Source organism: Micropterus salmoides, unplaced genomic scaffold, assembly GCF_014851395.1.
Source record: "Micropterus salmoides isolate LMB-PRFRI ecotype aquatic unplaced genomic scaffold, ASM1485139v1 Ms_hic_scaffold_14, whole genome shotgun sequence".
Taxonomy (NCBI): Eukaryota; Metazoa; Chordata; class Actinopteri; order Centrarchiformes; family Centrarchidae; genus Micropterus; species Micropterus salmoides.
Window position 1 is genome coordinate 21,184,880 of NW_024040485.1, and position 26,892 is coordinate 21,211,771.

Below are 26,892 nucleotides of genomic sequence, written 5' to 3' on the forward strand. Positions count from 1 at the left end.
ATCCATTATGGCCCTGATCTACAAATCAAGTTTCTAACAATGCCCTCCTTTAATTTGTTGGAAATTGAAATTGTTCCTAATGAGACAGTGGGCATCCCACAGGGAAAGTTACCACCTCCCCCATCAGTTCTAACCCCAATCTCCCCAGGACCTAGTTTATAAGACACACACATGAGTACATATGGAGTAACCTTGTTGGTTTCTAATTATAATAGCATTGTGTCTCTGTTGAATACAGCGTGTTATTAGTCCTAACAATAACACATTCCCACAAGCAATGTACCTATGTCCTTTTTCCTCCATGGAGGTTTTGTTTTTGGCTACTTTTTTGTTGTTAATCTCTGAGAGGAGAGCAAGAGAATGAGAGAAAGGGGGAGGGTGGGCTTTGCTAGAAGCCAATAAATGTCTCTGTTATCAAGCTTCCATCATTTTTAACTGTGTTTTGTGGACAGTGAAATCTACAGACAGTGATTTTGACACAGAATTCATTCAGACTCTTTTTCCTTTGATCCTAACATCTACAGTAGCTGTTTTATGTACTGTAGCCACAACCCTGCATTTATCATGCATTATTTACTTGTTTTGAAGTCCTCTCCAGTTTTTTAATCTAATGTGCACATAGTAGCAATATTGTTCTCTGTACGTATTATTATTCTCTTGTCCTTTTTTGTTGTTTTATTACTGTATATTTTACCACTGTAAAATACACAAAAAGCAAACTAATTATGGCCACATCATGTTTCATGTTCGTAGCTGGATTGAATATGATCTATAAATGATGACAACATTGAACTAAACAGTAAAATAATCACATCTTGTTTCTGTTGTGAGTTAATGCTATTATCCTATATTTTAAGTCTAGTTCATTGCCTCAGTAAAGGTTATAACATCCCTGAGGCGACTACAGTGCTGAGCTTGATTTTATTAAAAGTATTGTCACAATATTTTGTGTGTAGATTCTATAGTTGCATGTTATTCTCTTATTGAGTCGCTGTGTTGGGTCTCCCCCCTGGGCAGACCCCTACCACTTAACTGTCCTCACTAAATGATGGAGAGCATTTGAAAATGGCTCAAGATGGTGGTCGTGGCAGTTGGGATATCAAATACGCAGTTTCCATTACAGATGGATCATATGGTTACGCCCTCAAGAGTATTACTCAGTGCTCAAAGGTCAATTCAAAACCATCTTTGACCATAGTAATACCAAGAATAATTAGCTCAACTACCAAAATGTATTTAATGTATAAAATATGTAATTATTGTGGTTTTAGTTAAATATCAAAAAAGTCATTGTGGCCTGTCTCACACTTCATCAGTGTTGACATTTTCAAGACTTATCAGTGTTTCCCTTACCTTAACCAAGTGCTTTGCATTGTTTAAACAAAAGCATTTAAATAATTTAATAAGCTGCCAGGTGCAGATATTGTAGAAAGAACAAATTAAATACATTGATGTAAGTGTTTTGCAGATACGGTGTGTATGGATGTTTTGTTTTGTGCTCTGTGTGTGTTGAACAATTTAAACTTACGTTCAATTTTACGTTTCCTCACTATGCTCATATTATTTGTATATTAACATAATTATCTGGTGACGAGGTAAGGCCTAAAATAAGTGCAGTCAGAATCAGAATAGATTAGACCTTCCAGATAAGTCCAGGAACTAACATTATTTAACTGCATTGTAGCCTTTACAACCAGACAAATGCAACATTTTGGCAATTTAGTACTGCGTTTAAATTAATTCAAACACAACCCGTGTTGCCTGATCAACTATATTGTAACTGTGCTCTGAGCATTCAACGTTGCTTCTGCTACCTCACTTGAGTGACAAGCTAACGTGACAAGCATTGTTACAACATTACTGTTTACTCAGTAAAACTTCTTACCTTGTTCGATTTTTCCATCTATTGTGTTGAATCCAAAATGTTTCCACGCATTGCTTCGTGGATGGTTTGGTGTCATGATTATCCATTCAGCTGGCTTGCTAGTAGCCTTTTTGACAACAACAATAGCCTAGATGGTCGGCAGAGCAGTAAATTTAGGAACCTTCTACGCTGAGAATTCAAACAAATCATTACAAATCAAACATTTTTCCCATATACCAGCAGTAATTTGATTTTCATATTAAATGTGAGCCCTAGCCAAAATCACTGACAATATCAAATGTCATTCCATAGTATCCATATTAAATCAATATACAGTTGCAGATGTTGGTGAACATGGACCATATGCACAATCAGACATGAGCTAAATGTTTGAGGTGAAAAACACACTTGGCAACATGCTTTTCATGTGCTTAAACACACACAATTCAGCCTTATCCCACAGATACAGGAGCTGGTCACTTCAGTGCACATCAAGCAGTTGTCCACACAAATGCTGACTGTCCCAGACATGTGAAGTCAGTTTGACAATGTTCTGTGAAAACTCTTTGAACATAGGCTGCCTGTCTTCAATCTGTAGGACTGTCGTGTCTTGGTGTAACACAATGCAGCCATTATTCAACGGCAGACATCCCTACAGAGATATAAGGACATGAAGTATAGGGTGATAAGACTTGGCACACAGAGGCTCACCTTTCTACTACTGCAAGGAAATAGCATTTCTACTTAGACGCTGATAAAGATGACAACTTTTTAAAATATGCTGTTATTACTAAGATATGATACGTACGCCTGGGCTATTCATTTTTTAACATTAGATGCTCTAACATGATCACATTAAATATATATTGTTTATTTCCATCACTGCAAGACACAGCTGTGATGGAGGATTTTCCTAAACATGAATGAGGGGCTGCAGCCTCTGGTTTTCCTCTGTCTTTACCAGCGCTGAGTAATGATCCACATGCTGGTCAGGGATGGACAGAGGAGCCCTGATGCCTGCTGGCCTGTCAGAGAAATGTGACAGCGTCTAGTGTGCAGGGACAAACTGGAGTGTGTAGCCTACAGCTCTCAATCACTCAAGGGGCTGGCAGAGACACCCACAGGGAGCTGTCTTCCCTCTCTTTCATTTATCTCTTTCTCTTTCACCCTCTCTAACTTTCATGTTCCCTCACTTTCTAGATCTCTGCCTTATTTTGTCGCTCTTCCTTCTCTTTCGGGTTCCTGCTTTCATATCAGCCTTGTCAGCATCTCACATACACGTGGCTCTTCTCAAACAATTCCTCCCTGTGCTTGTTTCGTTGCCGCACACTGTCTGCGTCAATATCCGACCTAATCCAGTGCCTGGCTGATGCTCAGCTTGTTCAACTAGTACACATATTCACACATCCACCCACCCAACCCCTGCATATAAGCACACATAATTAAACAGACTGGCACCCACATGCTCAAACTCACAAACTTTATAAGGCACACATTTTTAAGATGTATAAGTCTTCAACACCGCAGCACAGTAGCCCTATACAACACCAAAGAATGAGGATTTTCTATTAGATTTGAGCTGGCTGGAGAGAGAGACAGAAAGAGAGAGAGAGGAGCGAGGCAGAGAGTTGCCTTCATTTAAACTGTTCTGCACTGAGGCTTTTCAATTTGATTATGAGGCTCCATTTCATAGAGCCTGGATGCTGCGTGCCATTCCGAATGAAATTGAGCCATTGGTTGGCTGGACAGGCAGCCTCCCCGTGTCTCCTCTGTGGGGGCATAAGGGGACGACAAGGGCAACACTGCCAGCCGTGCCCTTTTCGCTGCACTGTTTAGTCGGGTTGCAGGGGCAATGCAAAAAGTGACGGAGCTTGGGTGGCTGGCTAAGTGGGTGGGAGTTTGAGTGCTTTGAGGTTTTGGAATGTGATGTGAGGACTACCTCTGGAAAGTATGAGAAGGACTTATTCACAGAGTAGAAGGTCAGGCATACATCTTGGTATTTTGTAATATTAGTAAAAAAAAATATTATTATTATATTATTTAAATATATTTTAGTATTTTATTGTTTGTGTCTCACTTCCCCAATGTGTCTGTGCAGATAGTCTCTCTCTTATTTGTCCCTCTTTCCACCAGCACAAAATATTTCAGTGTTCATACAAACTGACTGATGGGACGGTCGCCCATGTTTGGGTCACTCTTGACTTGGTTCAGTGACTGATGAAAGAGGTAACTAAAGCTGAGGATGTAACAGCAACCCTGCTCTCCTGGTGTCCATCATCAATCCTGTTCCTTTACATTATTGGAACAACACTTCCTTGAACGGTCTCCTTTTACATCTCAGGCTCTTTTGTGGTCCCATGACCTGGCCATTTTACTCTGATCAATTGGCATGTAATTAGGAACCAAATCAGGGGTAAACTACGAGTTTTATTTTTCAGCATTTCTGTTCACAATATATAGGGATGTTTTAAGGGGGATTCATTTTCATTAAGAAAAAACTAAATTAATGAACGGAGGGACCCAAACCATGCCTTCTAGAAAGGTTGGAGGAATTTATTATCTGTGTTCAGTTTGAAATTCCAAGGTAAAAATAAATGAGGGCCCATGCAGGGAGTGTTGTTTGTTCAGTGTGGAGGAGGCAAGATTCATGTCTGTCAGTCATTAATTGTACAGTCACACTTTCTCCGAGTTCATTCTGCTCTATGGATACATAACGTTAATCAATACGAAGAATGAGTTTTGGTTTGTCACTTTCTTTCTCATAACCCATGACCTGCATAAATTTATATTACAACAGGTGAAACCACCAAGTGTATCACAGATGCCATGTAGCTTGGTTTACAGTCACACACACAACACAAGAACTACAATTGCACACAGAAAAATAAAGGATACGTGCTGGAAAATGCCACGAGCTAGCACGACAACATTTAATTAAAACCACAGAAATGCCTCAATTTGACAATGATCTTCCTCACTCTCTATATTTATTAAGTTTCGTAGAGTAAGAGGTTAGTCATAACTGTACCAACATTCTCATAGTGATGTTATTTGGTCTTACTTTTAGCAGATAAATTAAAGAGGTTAAAGCTTTTGAAGAAGGGAGTTCCTAATCTGGGACACAACTAGACAGTCTGTTTCACTCTGAGGGTTAATGGCAGTTGACGGCTTCAACTTAGCTCGGGAGGAAGAACAGGGTGGCTATTTATTGTAGGTTGTTATTTAGAGGTTCAATTCTTGAGAAAGATACTGAACCATAAGTTGCGCCTGATGTGTTGTTGCTTTGGATAAAATCATCTGTCAAATTTATTTTATGTAATAAAAGTCCCCAGTCAAGTAGAGTAGTTTCTAATTCTCTAATATTGTGGTAGGACAAGAGTAAGATAAACAGTGTAAAAATAAACCTATAAATTCACAAAAACTCATAAACAGTGTTTTTTTTTACAAACATGCACAGGCAATTGTCTTGAATTTTTTTCTCAGATATTATAGTCCAGGACCTGCATTAACATATCAAGCAACACAGGACCTAAAAAAATAAAGCTAAAAATACTCTGAGCTCAACACAGGACTTCAGAGTTTTTTACTTTCTACACAAAAGCAATAAATCCTCTTTTGACAATCAGTACAGTCTGGCAGGCTGATGTGCTGTAGCGCTTGATGCAGGAAAAGATTATGCTATTTACACACTCGTAAAGACTAAAAAATATTTACCAAAAAGTATTAATATGGCCAGGGCCAAAGTTAAGACTGCATTAGGAAACTATGCTAGCTACAAAAACAATGTCAAATAGCTTATGCAGCGCTGTATGACAGTGAGTGATCACCAGCAGTAGGGGACAGTCTCACTTTATGATAGCGCTATGATTATGTTATAATCATTGACCTTAATTGAAGTAATCGTCATTGTCACTACAGCATGGCACACACCCTACCCAAGGGCGTCACTTTATGTTGAAAAGTGGTGGGGACATTTAAGGGCTCAGATTAGGGGTGTGACAAAACACTTAGCCCACGAGACGTGACACTGCACAGAATATATTTTAATACAATTTAGAAAAATTATGTATTCATGAATTTGGGATTGGGGGCCTGGGGGTTTCCTCCCCAGAAGATTTTGAGCATTAAACACTTAATTTATTTTTTAATTTAAGTTACTTTTTTTTTGGACAATGCAGATCTGTTTCTTCTATATTTATATTGCATTGCAGGATTTCCTATTGTGCAAATAAACCTTTCTCAAAACATTTTCATTTGTTAATTAACATTTTGGTGCAAGTCATTTGGCGAAAGATTGACAGTGATTGAGAGCTGTAGGCCAAGATTTCTTTTTTTTGACCTGCAACGCAAGAAACAGAGGGCAGAGGGGGAGAGGGTGGGGGTTAGTAAGGCTGTGATTGGGCCGGCCCAGTGCATATATAGTAAATTACCCAATGGGCCGTTGTCCGTGGTTTATAGGCCGGTCTTTGACCCATTTTTAAAAAAACAGTTAAATAAATAAATAATTTATGTTACACCGGGCGTTTGCCCGGTATGCCAGATTACTAGTCCACCCCTGAATACGGCCTACAAAAATGAACTGCACAGTTTGATTGCTTGCACCAGTTGAGTTCACTCCAGTAATTGTCCTACACTCTCTTATGCTGCTCAGCCAGAACATGCACTGGCTACCATAACAATATTTTCATCATGTCTGTTGGACTTCTGTCATAGTCTGTGCAAACCTGTGCTTCAGTGACATTTTGATATTAAGTTGTCATATTTGCAAGTTAGTGCTGATGCTGAGAAACTCAGAGAAGCGTCAACACTTTTGATTGTTCAGTGAAATAATTAAATCTGTCGATATATCAAGCTATAGATATAAATCTTTGTTGCTGCATCCATTTGTCAGAAATAAGTTGTAAATAGCCGGAATTGACCCTTTGGGTGTGAACAAAATCAGTAACGAGACATTGAATCCACTCAGTATCTTTAAGGAACTTGCTGTTTTGTTTTGATATGTTGAACTAAAATCAAATTTGCTAAATTCAGCACTCCCTGTTCTATTTTTATCCTTAAACAAAATAACAGCATCTTGGTCGCTATTGCCATATCAGCATCTATTTATTCAGTATTTCCTGTCATTCAAACCTAAAGTTCACTCACTGCACAGTCTTCAAAAGTGTAGAGGGGTCCTAATGGCACAGATTAAAAAGCAATTTAATACAGAAAAGGGGATTAGAAACACTATGGGCTGCACTAATCCTTAACCTTTAGTCCTGTTCTCATGGAGCCACAATATGCGGAAGACGATAGCATCACAGGACTAGAGTTAGTAAATTTCCATTAGGGTTGCCCTTCTTTATTCCCTCCAGCACATTTAAAGGCATTAGGCATGCTTTGTCAAGGCTAATAAAAAGGGCCAGCAGTGCTATCACACACCCCCAACTTGTTTCGGAAAAAGCACTGTTCCATGTGAAGTTTTCATAACCCATTATGATAATCTGCACGAGTCTCTGAAGGGCAGGGGATAGACAGGCAGATAGATGCTTCTGGGGTGACTGCTCTACAGCCTCTGCGTGGATAGAACATTTTCTGTCTGCGTAACCGGGACAGAAACTCACTCCTATCTGCCAAGAAGAGCAGAAGTGATAGACGACTCAATGTGAGAAGAGAAGAGCCGGTATGGCACCAGGTCAAAAAAGACAAATAGGAATTTTCTGTGTAGGTGATAAAGAAGTTAAAATACGTAAAATACAGTAGAATGTAATATGTAAAATAAACAATTTATTGCCCCCAAGTTGCCCATAACCTCAACAGACATCATTCTTTGAGTTTCAAAAATCTCACATTTGTCTCTGTGGTACATCTGATCTGAGAAGGTCCACATTTCTTCTTCATTCTCTTGTGGGCAGCCTGCTCCTAATCTCTGCTGCGGAAGTGTTTCTCTGATAGGAAACAGGGTCACGCCGAGCATTAATCATTCATATCTAAATTTGTCCAGCGCAAAAATTCAATTTTCTGCACTTTGTAGGGTCCACTATTGGTTATATGATTTTATTTATACATCAAAGTCCATTCATTATTTATTTGTTTTTGAGCCAACACATTTTGATGCCATTTTCTTGAAGGAAAAGCTGGCACACTGTCACATAAAGTGAACTTTTGACTGCTGTGTGATTATGTTTTTTCAACACTTCCTAGAACAGGCTATAACTATTCTTAATGAACAACCACGTCTTACCAGTTCCCAATATACAATGTTCAAGAAAGAATACTTTGAGTAAACAAGAAGTGTTGATTTGTTGGTTATGTTAGGCCACATGTCCTGCTGAGCACTAAATCTGTCTGCTTTTATAACCAAAATTGTTTTGCAAGCTCCTTCCCTCTGTTTGCCCTCTCCAGAGCCACATAGATGTAACTCCCACATCAATGCTCTATTAAAAGTCTAAACCTGTGTCTCTCCCACCTACTGTTTTTACACCCTTTTTGTTGTTGATACTATTGTATTTATCACTCTTCTTCCTGCTCACAGGCCACTACTGAGAACAAGAAGCTGAGCCATGCTGGATCCAAGCCCTCCCTCTCCGAGAGCAGCGGCCGACTCCCTCAGATAGCCATGAACACCTGCAAGTACAATGGCGGAGTGGTAAGACCACTAGTGGGCAGCCTGGCGTCCTCGTCGCGCCGCAACCTCGCGGAGCTCGACTCGGAGACGCAGCCCTTGCAGACGCTGCACAGCTCTGGCCTGGAAGTGGTGGTGTCCAAGGGCAACGGCGGCGAAGACCCCAGCAAGGCGTCCAACGAGAGCTTGGTCAGGGAGGGCAGCGGGCATGGCGGAGGCAGGGCGCCGCAGAAGAAGAACAGGGACATTGGCTACAAGCTCGGCCACCGGAGGGCACTGTTTGAGAAGCGGAAGCGGCTCAGCGACTACGCACTCATCTTCGGGATGTTTGGGATTGTTGTCATGGTGACAGAGACGGAACTGTCATGGGGGGTTTACACTAAGGTAGGCTGTGCATGTGTGTGATGCATGAGTGGGAGCTTTGTGTGTTGTCATTGATTGTTAATTTTGATTTGTGTGGGGTTGGCAGCTGTCAGATTTATGAAGAGCAATTATTAGCACAGACATTGACATACATTATCTAACAAAGGTGATGGGAATATTGCACAAGCACAAAAGGAGTGTTGTGTGATCTATGACTAACAGTCTATCGATTGGATAAAATCTCCAATTGTGCCTTTTTTAAATTTTTCATTCAGTAATTTCTTGACTAGGCTACAGGCCTGCTTTTGTTTTTCATTTTTTGCCATCAGATCAGAGTTTAGCCAAATAATTGGTTACACTACTGGTGCTATTGTGACTGTCTGTTGTTCCCTGTGAAGCCTGCATCTAAAATCACTACCTCACAGCAGGAGAGTGAGATGAAGAGAGGGATAGCAGAGGAAAGGGGATGAAGAGAGCAACATACATAGAGATTTACAGAGAGAAAGAGAGATAAAGACAAGTAGAGATAACGAGAAAGGTCAATAGGAATAAAAGATGGGAATGAACTTTCAGATGCTTAAAACTGCCCGACAGCATCTTTTACTTTTCTTCAAAGTGGAGACAACACAACACGCTTTAGGAACAAGAGGAACTCTTGAGCAAGGGTATCAACAAGGCAGCTTAGCTTCAGGGTCGTGGTGACCTGGTCACCGCCCCTTGACCTGTTACTGTCCCAGTGCACCAGCCCTTCAGTTATGCTGTGTCAGGGCATTTTGGCTAGAATATTGATCTCTCAGTGCACTTAGAGCAGCTACCACCACCATATTTACAGGGCTGCTTACTGACATCACATAACAGGTCACGGTGTCTTTGTATTGTTAAAAAGAACAATCTTTTTAACAATACGTGAGTAAAAACTGAACATGACTGAATACCTTATGTGGTTTTATATGTTTAAGCACACTAACAACAAACTGTATAGAATGTGTATATTTAAACATTATTGATCATGTGGGGTCCAACTACCACAAGAGCATCACAGATGACTGACTTATGTATGCATTATAAAGTTTATATGGCTAATGAGTTAGCAGTTACCTATTTACAGATCCAGCCTTAGCATTAATTTGGAGTCATACTTCTGGCAACCCATCAAATGCTTGTCCAATATCTACTCTTGTTTTAACTCTGTTTTGGTCTTCAGCAACTTGTTAGAAATATGAGGGGGTCTTTAACTTAGTAAATGCTACACTGTATTCACTGGCTAACAGCTAACTTTACCTGTTCACTGGCTAGTTGCTAACTTTGTGCCTCTGCCGTTTAGTGTAGAATAGGACAATGTACAGTGAGTTTATCAGAGCATTTCATTGAAAACAGCTACCTGTTGTGGCTGGAAACTATGTTGATAAAAGCGAAAGACTGTACCAAAACGTTGTGGCTGTAAAACCAAAACAAGAGCTGAAAGGCGCTAAGACTTAATAATTACCTGCCAGTGCTACCTGTCACTTCTCACCTTTATTGTGAAACTTTAACATGATTGCAGAATATTGTATGAAACAAAACCCAATATGTTGCATTTGTTTTTTAAATTTCAGGTTTACACTTTTCACTATGTAATAAAATGGATTTGCAGAGTCCTGAAACTTGCCTGTCTTTTAAGACTGTTCAAAAGACAAAGGTCTAACAACTGGGACAGGGGTTTTATAATCCAGAGGTAATTACTACTACATTAGTGGGTGTTGGTAGTGCGTTTAGTGGTAGAGTTTCAGTGTCTTTTCAGACAAGGGTTAGGGGCCTCAAGTACTTCCTTTTTGCTGGTATAATGTCCTTTAAGGTAAATAATTTGTCACCTTTATTTTGTTGTCAATGTATACATTATTGTCACATGATGCTGTGGCTGTGACAAGTGGCTATTTTTAATTCTCCGGTACTGTGAAGGTTGCTTTGGCATCCAAATATTGACTGTGGATTAATGATCTGTACAGTCAAAAACGTATGTCAGTTGACTGGTACAAATCTCAAGTTCTATCTATAGTTTGCATCTATTATTCCTTACATTAATGTCAAGTACATTTGTAGGTAATGGGCTAAAGCACACAAAACCACTGGTATCTTCTTTCCACGAGGGACTGATTTTTCTTCCAGTTGTCTCTGTCAGATTATTTAAAATTTTTAAATATGCTTTTGTTGACATGTGTGAGTGTGTGTCTGTACTATTTAGTAAGTCAGTGCAGTAATCTATAGGATGATGTATGGGGTTTAAAGAAAGTCAATAGGAATGTCTGTGACTGTTACTCAGCGGGTTTAAGTCCATTCATCAAGCTGACCTCAGCTGAAATGGAAATGACCTCCGATTCCTTAGTATGCCCCCCCCCAACACCAGACAGGTAGCATGTGCTGTGGATGGTCCATTTTCCATCTCACGTCACATCACACAGCAGACACTTAAAGCTCAGCCAAGGATTTCTGAGCCCTGAAGGAGGGAAACACGTTAAGAGGCAGTGAGCACTGGGACAGAAAAATCCTTGAACCTCTGGCAGGTGGATTAATTGGTTTACTCAATGTTATTTCACTAGGGACTTCTCAAAACAATTTCAGACATTAGAATGTCTTGAGAACATGTCGCCGACCTGAGGGGCAAAGCAATCTAGTTGATAGCTAAAAATACATTCTGTAATATGGACCACCGAAGGACAGAGTAATATTGAGCAGCTCTCACTGACGATTATGAACGATATTTCCACTTGTTGTTTTTGTCATTTGTTGTCGCTGTCGTTATTATAATAACCCTAGGATCATTAGCCTGCTGCAGAGCAGGGTTTTTACACCATGGCTGTTAAATTGATTTATCAAATGGCATTTTACCAACATAGAGGGGAGACTTGAGTAGCACAGGTTCTCCTTTCCTAGATCTATGGACATATCTACACACACCCACACACACACACACACACACACACACACACACTGCAGCATCCAGCTGGCCTATTTATCACCACTGTGGTGCCCCCCCTGCTAATGCTAGCCTTTCCTTTTCTACAACTACCATTAAATGGAAAGTCCCCATGTTAGTGCTGGGCTTTGATTAATTGGTAGTTGAGATGGTGGGGAACAGCATCCCTAGATAATATCAGGCTGCACCTACACCTGCAGCTGCATTGTTTAGCAACATCCTGACTGCGCTGTTTGTGTGTAAAACCCCATTATCTGGTCTCAGTTAGACTTTTAAACTAATAAGTACTGTGTGTGTGTGTGTGTGTGTGTGTGTGTGTGTGTGTAGCTGTATACTGTTGTGGGCATACGCTGTATGTGCATGTTTATATTGGGACATTTATGCTACTCATCTAAGCCAATCTTTGGAGCAATTGTTTGTCAATATAATTTACAGATTAAATTAAATACACACAGCTTTCACTTGAATTTTACCTATTTTGCTCAACTGCCTTATTTCACCTTGTTGCTAAGCAGTAACTATTCAGAAACAATTGATTATATTGTAATAAGTCATTTTTGCTATCTATTGATGCTAAATATAGACTCTGGAAATATGGAAAAATGCAGGTCTACAATAAATACAGGGAACAGTTTTGGGTTTGAATTTAACATGGCTATTTCTAATACCTTTTTTCATGTCTTTTTCTCTCACCATAGGAATCTTCATACTCATTTGCACTGAAATGCCTTATCAGCCTTTCCACTGTTATATTGCTTGGTCTTATAATAATGTACCATGCCCGGGAAATCCAGGTGAGTCTACCACAGAAAAAATAATGTTGTTTTATTTGTCATAGCAGCAGCTTTTGGTATTTGTTTTGTGAAGATGATGCTGATAACAAGGATTCCTCATTTGGCAATTGGGCTTAGCTAATAAAAAGTTATCTAATAAATAATATTGAAGTACTATTTTTACATTCACAATTACAAATCTATAACACTGCTTATACATAGCACCTCCTTTTACATGACTTAAGAGTAATCCAAAAACACAATGTTTGGTAGACCAAATGTCTAATATTATATGAGGTTTTCTTGCATCATTTTATTGCATCACAGTTTCTTTTTTGTTGTTATGCTTGGTTTCAAGTTACACTGAATTACATCCCCTATTCAGTATGTTCTTTATCTGCTTGAGCTGCACCAGACATATAACATTTGAATTAAATGAAATATCCAATTCTTGATTGCCATTTTATGGCTACAAAATTACACCAAATGGAACATTTCTAGATGTCTTCTCTTTCTTTTTGTACACATTTTACTCTAATTCAGGCTGGCTTTTTCAGAACTCCAGTTTCAAACTAAATTTGTGGGTTTGATTTGAATAATATGCGCCTCACAATCTAAATTTGTAATGATCAATACTTTGAAGAGGACGCAACAATTGGTGAAAATGCTGAAAAAGCCTAAATCTCAAACACCAAACTAAAAATGTGGCATGTGGACGAATATTTCTCACACAAGATCTTGGTGTGTGTCTGCTTTTCTTCAGCTGTTTATGGTTGACAATGGTGCGGACGATTGGAGGATAGCCATGACGTATGAGCGTATCTTCTTCATCGTGCTGGAGCTGTTGGTGTGTGCCATCCATCCCATCCCGGGCCAGTACGTCTTCACATGGACGGCGCGGCTGGCCTTTACCTACACTCCGTCGGTGGCCGATGCCGACGTGGACATCATCCTCTCCATCCCCATGTTCCTGAGACTCTACCTGATAGGCAGGGTCATGTTACTCCACAGCAAGCTGTTTACGGACGCTTCGTCTCGCAGCATCGGTGCCCTCAACAAGATCAACTTCAACACACGCTTTGTCATGAAGACCCTCATGACCATCTGTCCAGGAACTGTTCTGCTGGTGTTCAGTATATCCTCCTGGATCATTGCTGCATGGACTGTGCGCGTCTGTGAGAGGTAAACACAGGGTTGTGAATAATGGATGTTGCAGGGGACAAATTGAAAATCAAAATGGCTGATGCACAATCACGCGTTGTGGATTACTAGACACCTTTCTTCCTTCACTCTCGTCTCTGTTTTGTCCCAGGCTTCTCAGTGTTTGTTTTTGGTCACTCATCTGCACTGGTTCAAGGTGTGGATTCACTAGGTTACATATAAATACCATACACGTGTACAGAAAGGCGTACACTGATACGCCCACATACTACTCCATTTCTTGAGTGTTTAAAAACACCCTGATATACGTTTCATTAGCTCAGCAATCCCCACTCCTTGTTTTTATTGCTATTCTAGATGGCTTGTCCATAATTCATGAGTGTCTAATTGTTTGTTTGCTGAATGGTTTGTTTTGGTAATGCAGAGCAGCCCCCAGGATCCCCTAACCCGTTTTCTCCCCAAAACTGCACATCGGGCTTCGTCTCAAGGGGGCAGCATGATTCTCACTGAAAATGAAAGAGGCAGGGAGAAATGAAAAGCTTTTTTTCCCTTTCTCGTTTTGCATTTGCATAGGGAAATGAGACGTTAATGCCAGCTTTGATGTTTCAAAGTCATTTTTGCGTAGTTGGAGTGGAAGGGGGACTTAAGTAGGGTGGGTGGAGAGTGGAAGATCTATAGCAGCAGTTCTTGTCAGACCCAATATGATATTGGACATGTGCTGCACTGTTAAAGTCAAGCATCAGCTCAGATGAAGGCTTTCAGCCAGGCCCTGACTACAGATGCTCACCGTCCTCCTGCAGCTCATCTCGCCTGCTTTTACTAAGTACCTCCCCTCCCGTCCCTTCCTCTACCTCTCCTCTTAACTACTCCCCCGTGTTAACACCTGTCACTAACCACTCCTTCTCACGCGCCCAACCCGGCCGGGATCCTCTTGGACCCTCAGCACCTCCAGAGCAGCTGACCATTGACCAGCTCCTCTGGAAACACAGAGGCAGGCAGTTAGGCGTAACAGGTGTCACCTCATTTTAATGTTGCCACATGTTCAAAACAACAAATTGTCCAGATTGTATACTATTAGTAATGTCTCAGCTCAGCAGATTACTGTTGGCTACTGCTGCACAATCATTCACTATCTATATTTCTATATTATTGCCAGCCTTAAAGATATACAGTAGTTTGACATTTAAGAAAAAAAGCTAATTGGCTTTCTTACTGAGACTTATGCAAAAAGATTGATATCACTCAGCTTAGCACAAAGCCATGAAACAGAGGGAAAGCAGCTGCCAGATAGCCGGCAGAAAATACAGAAAGTTACTGATTCCAGCTCAGGAATAGTCTGGCACATAAACCCCCATAAAACAGCAAAGTGATATTTCACCACTAAGGTTTTTGTCCGTATTAAAGATAAACAAAGAGCCTAACATGTTAATTAGTTAGCTTCAGAGGGGTTTGTTATCTTTGGACAGAGCCAGCCTCACTGTTTACAGTCTTTTTGCAAAACTAAGCTAATCGGCTGCTGGCTCTAGCTACATTTAGCTATGGTGCAGACATGTGAATGGTATCGATCTTCTCATCTAAAGTGTACTTCCCAAAATATTGAATTTAAATTGAACATGTCTTGGCTTTACATTGGGATTTTTTTTATTATTGGATTTTTAGGATCTTGTTATATAAGACAGGAATTCAGTATGAATTATGTTAGAAAAAAACTATGAGAATGGACATCTGACAAACCTAATTTTATAGTATGCTGGGGTCAATGTGGAAATCTGGACTTAAATACATGATTAGATGAGAAGCACAGAATCTCTAGCAGAGTCTTGGTTTTCTCACACATACATTCTCTGACACAAACTTTCCATGAGCAGTGCATGCCGTTGGTTTCAGTTTCAGAATAACATGTGTGTTCAGACGGGTGGATTTGTGTATGCATGTATGTGTGTGTTTCTACGGATGGGTGCAAGCATGCACATGTAGGTTTGTGTGTGTGTGTGTGTGTGTGTGTGTGTGTGTGTGTTTGTATAATGTTTTGTTGTACTTTCTATTTCCCCACTATGCTGCTCCATAGGGATACCATGTGAGTCCTCGTTCTCTAGCCGTGGAAAAAAACAACTTATCATTTTGCACCGAGCTGGCGCCACTGCTGCCCTGAGTGGGATTGGAGGGTGGGGTGGTAGTGGGGAGAAGGGGCAGCCCATCTAAAACAATTAAGCGATGATCCTTTGCAAACACAGTACGGCAAAGGAGGATTAGGTAGGCCCTCTACTTGGCATGAAAGTGGCACCATCCTTCTGCTAAGAAAACAGACTTTTAATGGCTATAGGAGCACAGCAGAGACCAACCGTGTGAGCAGCACTTTGAAGCAAGCGTCTCTTTGCTAACTATTGTGGGTTAGGCCGGTAGGGGCTGGAGGAGGAGGAGGAGGAGGAGGAGGAGGAGGAGGAAATTTGTGCTAAAATGGAGCAGCTCCTTCAAGTCACCTTCACAAATCTGCTAGAGGGCAATTTGTCTTTTCTAATTTTTGTCTCTCCCTCTCCTTATGCAATTGTTATAGATCCATATTGCACAAAAAGTATTTTTAGCAGCAACTCCAAAAGATTTGTCGAGGAGCAAAAGCCTTTCTGTTCTTTTAGTTCTCACATTACCATCCCATTATGTGTCTCCCTTCACACAAAATTTATTGAACAGTGTTGTAATGGTTTTCCACAGATTTCTGTTGCTTCTACCCCAAGGATTTTGTTCTAGAGGTGAAGACAGTTTGTCTCCTGTAGCCAAAAAGAAGGTCTGAGTATGCATGGAGAGGACAAATGTCAAGTTACTTGTGTACTTGTTAATGTCATTTTGGTCTGGGGTGTGTCTTGCTGTCTAGCATAATATGATTTTGATCGGTAACTATGACTAGTGTTACACAGTTCGACGCTAGGCAGGTAAATGAGTGCATTGCTTTCCATTGTTGCACAGCACATTGTTTTTTAAACTGAGACACTTTGGAAAGAGGACTATGTTTTGGGTTGAATGCAGCGTCTCCAGTTTTTGTTTATGCCCATGAACTGAATGTCCTCATTCCCCTTAGTCCCCTCCTCTGGTAAACATTGAAACAGCATGCAAGTTTTCATGTTTACTTATCAATCTCATCATTTCAATAAAAAAAAATTTTAAAAAGGAGAAAAAGAGGCGCTTGTTTTCCAAAGTGCTGTGTGTGACTTTTGTATCTTCTGGTAAATGCGTCGTTACACTGTCACATTGACCACGCTCCTGAGCCAGTCAAAGGCAGTACGGTGTGAGATTGGACGAGCACGGAGTCTACCTGGAAAATGCCTATTGGGGGGAATGAAAGACGCACAACCAGAGGGACAGAGAGGGATGGAGGGGTGGAGGGAGGGTGGAGTTGTGAGGAATGCTAATGTTACAGTAGATGGACTTAAAGCTGGTCACTGGCCCCCTCTCCCTTTTTTCTTGATACAGCCCATCATCAGAGCTAACCGACCTCATCTAAGCTCCTTAACTAAGCTGTTTGGGCTTCTCCCTCACTACCACGAGGCTCCCTCCCTCCCTCTCTTACTCTTGACTGATCCTTTGCAGATCTCCTACTGTACCCATCTTACGTGGCATGCTTTGCAGTTTTTCCTCATCCCTCCCCACTACTGATTCCCTGCCCCTTTGCCTTCCCTTATCCATAACAAGCAGGCCTAATCTCTCAGTTACACACTTGCATGCATGCCTTGCCTTCCCTGGTTGCTCGCTCCTTTTTCTCTTTAACTGTTATCTAATTCTCTTCCTCTCCTGTTCTAACTGTGTTATCTGAAACAAAACGCTCTATTTTGAGGCGATGTGAGACTGCCGTTTCTCACCTCCCTTTCTCCGGTGAGGACCCGTAGGCTACATGAAGCTCTTGGAAAGTTTAGCTGACTTTCCTTCAGAGCACAGCGCTGGATTATCGGGCTTGAGTTACTAGTCAGCTACACCTACACCCAAGGTCTGACATCCAGATTGTGTCCTCACTTAGCCACAAGACACAAACAGTGTCAGCCAAGAACAGACTGTCCGAATGTCTAACCAGAGAAACACACACCTGTGCAACTTGAACTTGTCACACCAACCACAGGTTTACATAAAACATTCAGATATATTTTACAACTTTACAGAATACAGAAGAATGCTGTTCCTTTGTTTTTCATTAGATTTAAATTACAGCGAAATGCCTCCTTATCCTCCTGGCTAAACATATGATGACAACTCTGAAAATTTTACATTATTTCAAAGCATTGCTGTCCACAAATCCTGGCATATATCTGACATTAAACAGCAAACTGACACACCTCATTGAAAAACAATGTTGTTGTCCAATAATGTTGGAGCAATGCACCTAACAATGAGGATCGCAAAGTGATCTGTTTATATTGTTTGCTATGCATTGTCAATCTAAGTGTCTAATACACATTTCCCCTAGTTAGAATCCTTCAAGATTATCTTTAAAATGAGCATCTCTTCCACAAAGACAGATGGATTTTATGCAAATTGTTGCACCCCCAAGGACAGGTGGATTCTCTATGGTTTGATGACTTTATCTGATACCGTGTTTTTAATGCACGCTCTGCATGCATAGTATCGATTGCAGCCTATGGCAAAGTCGTATACAGAACCCGCAAAGCACGTTTGCATAACAGAGAATGTGAAAGTTATAATCACCAAAGATATGATCTGCACTGAAGATCATAAGCCGAACCACTGCTGTTCTTTGTTCAAAGACAGGTAGCAGCAGCTTAAAGTAAAAAGTTCCTTAAGATGTTACTTACATATTTTTTTTTACTTTGGGACATGACACCACATCCAGTTTCAGACACAATTACTTTTTTTCTGTAGGGTTGTTTAATCTATTGAAGGTATACAATTAGAAGAAATTAGTATTCTGAAAGAAAAAATAGCACTGGTGTTTTCTACCTGTTTAAGAGAATCAAAACTCTTATTTAGCTGCTGTCCTTAATGTACAGTATATGAAGTCCTCTCAGGCACTTGGGTCTGCTCTTAGAAGGAGATCAGTTTCCTGTGAACTACTCTGATTTTGGAGAATCAGTTAGCTCTACTGACTCCTCTTATCGATGTCTCACTGATTTCTTTTCATGCGAGATTTGAGCTATGACAGAGAGGAAAACATGTGCCTTTGTATTGGTGCATATATTGGCAAAACCAAAAGTATCTTTAAGCATTTGGTGTCACTTCCACAGCTTGTAATCTATATCTAAATCTAATATGCATTAATATTAGAGCTACAATAAAGCTTTAATGGGGCCCAAAATGCACTGACTAGATACAGCGCTAGGCAAACACTGCGGCAATTCCCAAGCCGAAGCTCAAGTCAACCCAGAAATAACACTAAACGTGTCTAATGCCTTTGCTGAGACGATCCCATTTAACAAAACACACTCCTGTCATTGCTGGGTAATGTAATAATATCAAAGTTGTTCCACTTTACAAAGTAACCCCCTCCCCCCACTCACAGTATCCGTGACTTTTTGGTTATGTTAATATATATAAGCTGAAAAGCTCCTAAATGTCCCAGAATGTGCTGGCAGGTTGAGGAGGGTGGAGGCACCCCCTCTAACAAAAGTTATTGTGTTAAATTGTGTTTAATGTTAAAAAACACAGTCAAATAACATGTAATAAGGGAAGGTGGGGTATATGATTCTAATCCAATACACATATTTTTGTCAATTTCAGCAAAGATCGCCTCACGGTCTGCTAGCTGTCTGTTCAGGGTGATCATTTGGTTTGCAGGGTCCTTTGAGCATGTGTGTCTCTCATTATAAATTAACATAGTAAGAGATTGGTGTGGGCTAACTTTACAGTTCAAATTGCAAAAGAATTTAAGGGAGATGGATGTTTCAAATGCAGCTTGAGTGGTATCTGATCAGCCACTGTGAGAAACTATCTTGCCTGCAAAGTTGAGGGTGTAGGTTAGAGTCTAACACCAGTAAGCTGTATAAGTTGTAGCTGTATTGACCCATGGAAATATACATTGAACATCTGACCTAGGGAAAACACATTGCTGAGAACCATTTGAAAGGTTTCCTCATTGTGTCGGAAACATAAATTTGCCCCTGTCCATTCAATGTGTGTGCTGGTGTTTGTACACAGTTCTGGCTCTGTAAATGGAGAAACAAACATTTGTGTGTCAGGTAATGTTAAATGACTTGCCCACGGACATTCAGCTTACTTTCTAGTTTGCCAAGACATGCTGTTGTTGTGATGTTAGCTATAGCAGTAGGAGAGTTGTGAGTATTACTGTCTGGAGCTGGTGTGCTGGCTCTGGGACCATCTCATCTTCTCTACGTGTTAGCGCCGAAGCATCACAACTTATCTAACTTTGGTTACATTACTTGCTGTGTCCTCGTTTTCTCTGTATCATGTAGATGTATATGTCATGGTATTAGATTTCTGCAGAATCGCATACCCCACCTATAATAGACAAAAGATAGTCTTAGTAGACTTACTTTGGTAGTCAAGACCACTAGTTGTTACCTTTCTGATCCATGTTTAGACATTATTAAGATAGTTATACTGTATTTCTTTCTTAACAAAATTTGAGAAAAAAAAATAAAACTTGTTGCAAACTGCTCTGGCATTGACATTCATGCCAATAAAGCACACTGACCTGAACTCAACTAAAACTAAACTGATGCTATAAAACTTTCTTATACGCCTAACAAGTTCGAATCAAACAGCTGATAAAGAATCAGACAAGGTAATAAGAGCTGACAAAGTCCTTTCATTACTCCTCTCTACTCTTAAATGTGTTTTGTCAGATATAGAATGAGTTTCTCTTAAGAAAGTTAATGTGTCTCATAGCAGCAATCAAGCGATAAAGTGCTGGAAATTGATATAAGAGAACTAAAACGTCTTGAAACCTTTTTGGGCAGGCATTTTGTGGGACACCTGAATGTAGGTAAGGATTAGTAAAACAGTCGGCAATCTCAAGGGTTTTAATGAGCATGTGCTACCTTAAAGAAGTACAGCAAAATAAGTATTTTGCATTGGGAAGACTGGGAACATGAAAGAAAATGCTTAGGTGTACTTAGTTGGCAGTGAAGGTGAAGTGGTGGTGTTTCAAAGCTCGTCTGTGTCCCCTAAAGTTTGGATACCCAGAGTTTGCAGCAAGTAAACTTAAAAACTACTGGGTATAAGATGGAATCCCTTAAGCATATTATTACATTATTATTTCTGGGAGCAAAATACAATTTTTTAAAATTACATGGGGACTGTTGTGAACTCCAGCTTGAGCATAGCTAGTTTGCTAACAGGCTCCACAGAGACTGGGATACGAGAACTCACTGTTTTTTTTTTGTAAGGAATCATTATTCAGTGAAACATCTGTAATAGGACACTCGCTATATGATAACCCCACAGACATTACCACATTCCCAGCACTAAAACATTAAGATTTAGGGCTTCATGAACAGAGCGTCCTGTCTGGTGGCGTTGTAGACTAAAAAGGTCAAAAAAGGCTTTTCTGACAAGAAATTGACTGAAGAGCTCAGATTAAATAGGAGAGTTTGCGAGGGTTTACATCTTTGACTTCCTTATTTGTAATAGGGTGACTTGCAGAAAATGTCACTAGTTATACCAGTGTAGTGGACTCTCTGGAAGTTCTTATGCAGCATCTTTAAAATGGATGAGATTCAGATACACACATACTTGATCATTTCTGGCAACGGAGGCCTGAAGCCTGCCTCTCTGCAGAATCTGCAAGTCAGCAAACTCAAACAACTCTTTACTTTTGGATTCACACCCTAGTTGGTTGACACCAATATATTATGTATAGTTTATTATTAAAGCGCAGTCATATTGCCATTGGTGCAACCAAATATTTACATTCCCTTCAACACTTATACAGTAGGTGAACCAGGCAGTAATGTCATGCAACAAAGGCCCATTAAATCACTTAATCAAAAGCTGATGTCCAGTTTCTTCAGCAGCGCAAGCCTCTCTTTTGTTTATATTTTATGTTATTTGGCTAAAGTACAATTATAACACACCTTGTGAGACCGCCACTCCTCCATGTTTGATTATCAGATGAAGGGTCATTGTGACATTGAGCACCTCAACTGGTCAAGTGTGTTTAGGAATTCATTGACCAGTTAAACTCAGGCACAAAGCCAAGAGATGAAGATGGCTGCAGATACTACTTTCTGTCCTCTTAATATATACAGTATGTGTGAACTGAATTGAATGGAACACAAAAGTCTAATGAGAGTACAATGAAAATCGTTCTTACAGTTAAGTACAGATGTATGGCAAACATAGGGTGTGACTATACATATTTTGTTTAAAGTAGGAATTTCTCCCCCCATCCCCTCCTTTTGTAGCTTTATGTAACCTTCCAAGAAGTGTATATGAAATATGAAAGATGCAGTATAAATTGTTACAAGACAAAAAAGAAGCACATACAGCCATTTTAACTGCTCTGTGAGGCTGTACTTTGCGGTGCTCAACATGCTCACAATGGTGATGCTGACATGTTGCTGTTTAGATGGTATAATGTTTACCATGCTCACTATCTTAGTTTAATGTGTTAGCATGCTAACACTTACTAATTAGCAATAAGCTGAGGCTGATGGAAATGTCATTAGTTTTGCAGTTATTTAGTAATAAACCATATGATAAAAGCATTGGAAATTTTGTTCTGATGGTGGGGCTAGATGAAAAGTTAAGGCATCACCAAAGTGGCTCATGGTCGCGCTAGAAGAAAAGTCAGTGTGTCACCAAAATCATTAGACTTCAGGCTCTGGGGAAAACAAATGTCCAAAATTCATGACATTCCATCCAATAGCTGTTGATATTTCAGTCTGGACCAAAGTGGTGGATAGAACGAAAGGCAGACTGATATTGTCATCACTAATGCCAGCATGACTAAAAAATCACTTTGACTCCATTTAGATTAAAATCTAAGTTTTAGGTGTTGTAATTCTGGTATATCGATTTTATCTTGTGTTCTTTAATTAAAACATAATAGATATTTTCATTAAAATAACTTCTATTGGCCCTGCAATGGACTGGCGACCTGTCCAGGGTGTACCCCACCTTTCGCCCAATGTCAGCTGGGATTGGTTCCAGCCCCCCCGCAACCCTGTATGCAGGATAAGCGGTTGACGATGGATGGATGGATAACTTCTATCGACTCAGTTCAACATAACTTTAATTGAATTGTTTTTTTGTTTGTTTTTTACTTGGAAACATAAAATGTACATATAAAACTGCTACAGTCCACTTGGAGGGTACTACTACTTGCTTGCTTGCTTTCCATAGTGGCTGCGCTGTAAAAAACACTTTTAGGTTTGCAGTTTTTAATTAGGTCATCATCACTTTGAGTTTAATCTGCTCATGTTTACTGCAACTAACACACTCCCGGAGGAGCATCCCAACATATTTGTCCCCAAGTCATCTTTGCCAGTGCTCAAATTCATTTATATCAACAAGACTTGCACTCACTGAAACATTCTTTAAATTTGTTTTTGTTGACATGAAACCAAAATGCAGGAAGAAGAGGGGAAGTGATGTTATTGTGAATGTTTTGAATGTGGAGGAAATCATTTGCTTCGTAGTAACAGTTGACCAGTAGAGGGAAGTAGAAATGTATATTTTTGTGTTGCATGTATTAAGAGACTCTTTCTATATTCTCTTCTTTGGAAGTAGTGCATCGTCATCCTTATGTTGAAGCAGTGTGTCATGGCGGTTTCACGGATTTATATATGTAAGGGTGATTCACTCCAAAAGATAATACCCCTTTAAAAATACACCTTTAAAGTTATTGCTCAAAAGAATGTGACTCTTTTCACTGAAAGGCATTGAGATTGAAGCTTGTTATGTTACTTTTTATAGTACTGCATGTACTTGCAGTTCCCTTTGTTCTAAAATTAGAAATATTTTATGTAGTGTTTTTTTTTTTTGCCAAACATTTCAAATATTCCTGATAGTTTCTGTTTGTCTGTGTGCGTGCGTGTGTATGTGTTGGCAGAGGGAAGTGTGTGGCTTCTTCAACATTTGATCCATCTTTACGATTATGTTTGTTTAGAGGTTGTGTTGTCAACTTTGGCCGCCGTATTTTTACCCGTCGTATCATTAGCTCATCTACACATGATGGCAGTTAAAATATGAAATTCATTGGAATCAATCATTAGTGCACATAAACAGAAAAAATCCTAGTGTTGGTTTTACATTTCGATAATGGGCAGGGCCTAGGAAGTTGATGCATTGGTGATATGTTGAGCGATCGATGAAGAAGCAAACTCATAGAGGTTATTGTTACCTATTATTGTTGACCTGTTTTGTTGCTGATTGAGCTGTAGAGATGTTACCTTATTTGTCCTAAGTTCTGTGAATCATTCTCTACTCCCTCCTCTAACCCACCGCAGACGCAAAGTTTCAGAGCTCATTTAGGTGTGAATTACAGGATTATTGTATGTACACTATTGGATAAATAACATCAGCTCTGAAATATTTGAGTAAATGATTTCAGGATAATGCTTCCACTGCAGAGTGTCTGTCAGGGAGGATTTAACAGTGGGGGATAAAACTGTCTGCTTTAGACGTACCTCTTGTCCTGGAATAGGTTGAAAGTGGTGCCAGCTCTTCTCCATGCTATTCCAAAACTCGACACAGTATATTGAGAGCCTTAAAATGCTATTGATTAGCTCACCATTCAGCCTCTGTCTCTATTCCCACAATGCTGTCTTCTGCTCTTTTTTACAGAGCAGAGAATTATTAAAATATGTGCTTTGGAAATATATTGCCACATTCATCATTAGAAAAAAAACAGACAATAAAACAGGAAGCATTCTCTAAAAAACTTTTTTTTAAAACGACGCTTTCTGCATTTTGTCAAGCATATTTATGGGGTGTATTTACAACAGAGAGAAGGCCACTATAATATGCTGTAATACATTGTTCGCTGTGCCAAAAGGTGCAGCACATTTCTGCCTGCCTTGAAGATGTGACTCACTCTCTGCACGCCTTGATGACAAGATGAATGAAATTAACATACTAGTCACTTGTAATTACAATATTTAGCCAGCTGATCAAGTTTAGCCCCCTGGCAGCTATCAAATGGCAGCTGGTGAAGTGTTGGGATGCAGGTAAAAGAGACAGGGGTGTCAAATTCAATGAGCTTCTTCCTTTGTTACCCACTCCTACCCCACTGTTTACAAATGAAACAAAGCCTGTCCGAGAAGACGCACAGTCCCCTTCCACCTGATAATACTGCAGTATTTGTCAGAGGTTCCCATCGCTCCTCTGCTCTCAATATACTGGCTTTGAAGCATGCAGGATGCAGACATCTTTTTTATTCCTGCATGGTATTGTACAGACTGCTTCTCTGCATGTCATTTAAGAAGCTTGAATCCCACAGACCGCACACTTTTTTGTCATTCTGAAGGGGGGAAAAGTGCTCATATTTTTTTTCTCCTCCTGACTTGGAGCATGAATAGAAACTTGAGAGTGGGAGTTTTAAGAACTGCAGAAGGCATGATTAGTTAATTTATGATATTTGATAACAATGAACTGTCTTGGAGGAGAAGGAGCAGCGGACATTTCTACAAAACCAACTGAGTGTATTTTTTTTTGCCTTCACGTGGAAAGGAAAGTTTAAGGAATTCATTGCCTGGCCCCAAGTGGTCCAATCTGTACTTGTCCACTAATTAGAGGTGATTGTTCCGGCCGTTGTGAGTCCACATGCTGGGTCACTGCTGGATAGTTCGAAATCGTTAGCAATTCATGATTGGGTCATTCAGAATCCCCTTTAGAAAAGCTTAAACTAAATCCCAAGAAATTAGACTCCATCTACGTTGTCTTGTCAGAAGGATGTTAGCAAGATGTTGTCTCAAAGTGTTTAATGAATATTTGATTTTACTCCAAAATTAAATCTTATCTGATCTCCTCCTAGACAGCCCATTGGGAATAATGAGATGAGTTGAATGAGGGTGGGTGTATAAGGCAGATTTGCCTCTGTGATGGACTTTTGTCTTGCTGCAAAAGGTATGGGAATGTCATCATCAATCCAGCTTTGTACAGTGTGTTTTTTTATAGAACTATCATTGCATACACACTGTGGCCCTTTGGACTGACAATTCAAGCATGGCTGTCAGCTATTTTCAGCAAACAACATGTTTGAAGTGATGATTTGCATTGCCAAACCTTTTTTGGGGCAGAGTAAACTCTATGGAGGAAGATCTGCAGCAAACTGTGACCAATAAGCCAATTGTTAGTTTGATTTACTGCAGCAGTATATGCATTTTTGGATGCGCTGACATTACATTTCTTGGTTGTCATATTTAAAGCAAGTTTGACCTGCGGTACTCTTGATCCGGTCACTTACAGCGACATGGCCTGTCTCTTTGCCATTTGAAACATGTCTAAAATTGTCATTTCTATGCTAATGTGTGACAAGAGTAAGTGATTTAGCGTACACCCATTTTTTGAATGCCCCTTCATATCATTCCTCTAACCAAATGTATAATTTTTATGTTGACAGACACTAAACATGAAACACATGTTCAGTGGCTTTGCTCTCTCGGTTTAAAATGATTCCATCAATTTCTTTGAAAAATGGACACTATTTGCTTTTTTCTGCCTTCATGTCAGTTTAAGTTTCCTCCCCATTAAACATGTTTCTCCATTAAACTGTCTCAGATAGAAAAGACTTAAAGAAGGATAGAAAATAATTATAGTGTCTCTCACAAATCCATTGAAAATACCTTCATTTTTGTTACTCAGAATGAACCGATGCATTTTTTTAGACTCTCTGCCAAACTGGCTTTACAAAATTGGTGTAACACCTTGCACCATGATTTTTTCCTCCTCCTCCTCGATCTTCACCACCTCCACCTCCTCCACGCACCACCCCTGTTTGGTTCATACAGCACCACGTCATTCTCCAGCATGCTCGAGTTCAAGAAATTGCGTGCAGTTTTACTGACTGTGTCTATCCCACTTCTGCTTATCTTCGTCACTTCAGGTATCATGACAAACAGGAAGTGACCAGTAACTTCCTGGGAGCCATGTGGCTCATCTCGATTACCTTCCTCTCGATTGGCTACGGGGACATGGTACCACACACGTACTGTGGGAAAGGCGTGTGTCTGCTTACAGGGATTATGGTGGGTTCCTTTTTTCTTCACTCAGA

General features: G+C 40.0%; 1 protein-coding gene across 2 annotated transcripts in view; it reads left to right on the forward strand.

The window, feature by feature from the left end:
- Positions 1-26,892, forward strand: part of kcnn1a (potassium intermediate/small conductance calcium-activated channel, subfamily N, member 1a) — a 48,513-nt gene that overhangs the window by 13,809 nt on the left and 7,812 nt on the right. For both annotated transcript variants that reach the window (XM_038718303.1, XM_038718302.1), the window contains exons 2-5: positions 8,379-8,852; positions 12,483-12,578; positions 13,321-13,739; positions 26,725-26,866. In XM_038718303.1, the coding sequence (XP_038574231.1) occupies positions 8,379-8,852; positions 12,483-12,578; positions 13,321-13,739; positions 26,725-26,866 (1,131 nt within the window). The remainder of the gene's footprint in view (positions 1-8,378; positions 8,853-12,482; positions 12,579-13,320; positions 13,740-26,724; positions 26,867-26,892) is intronic.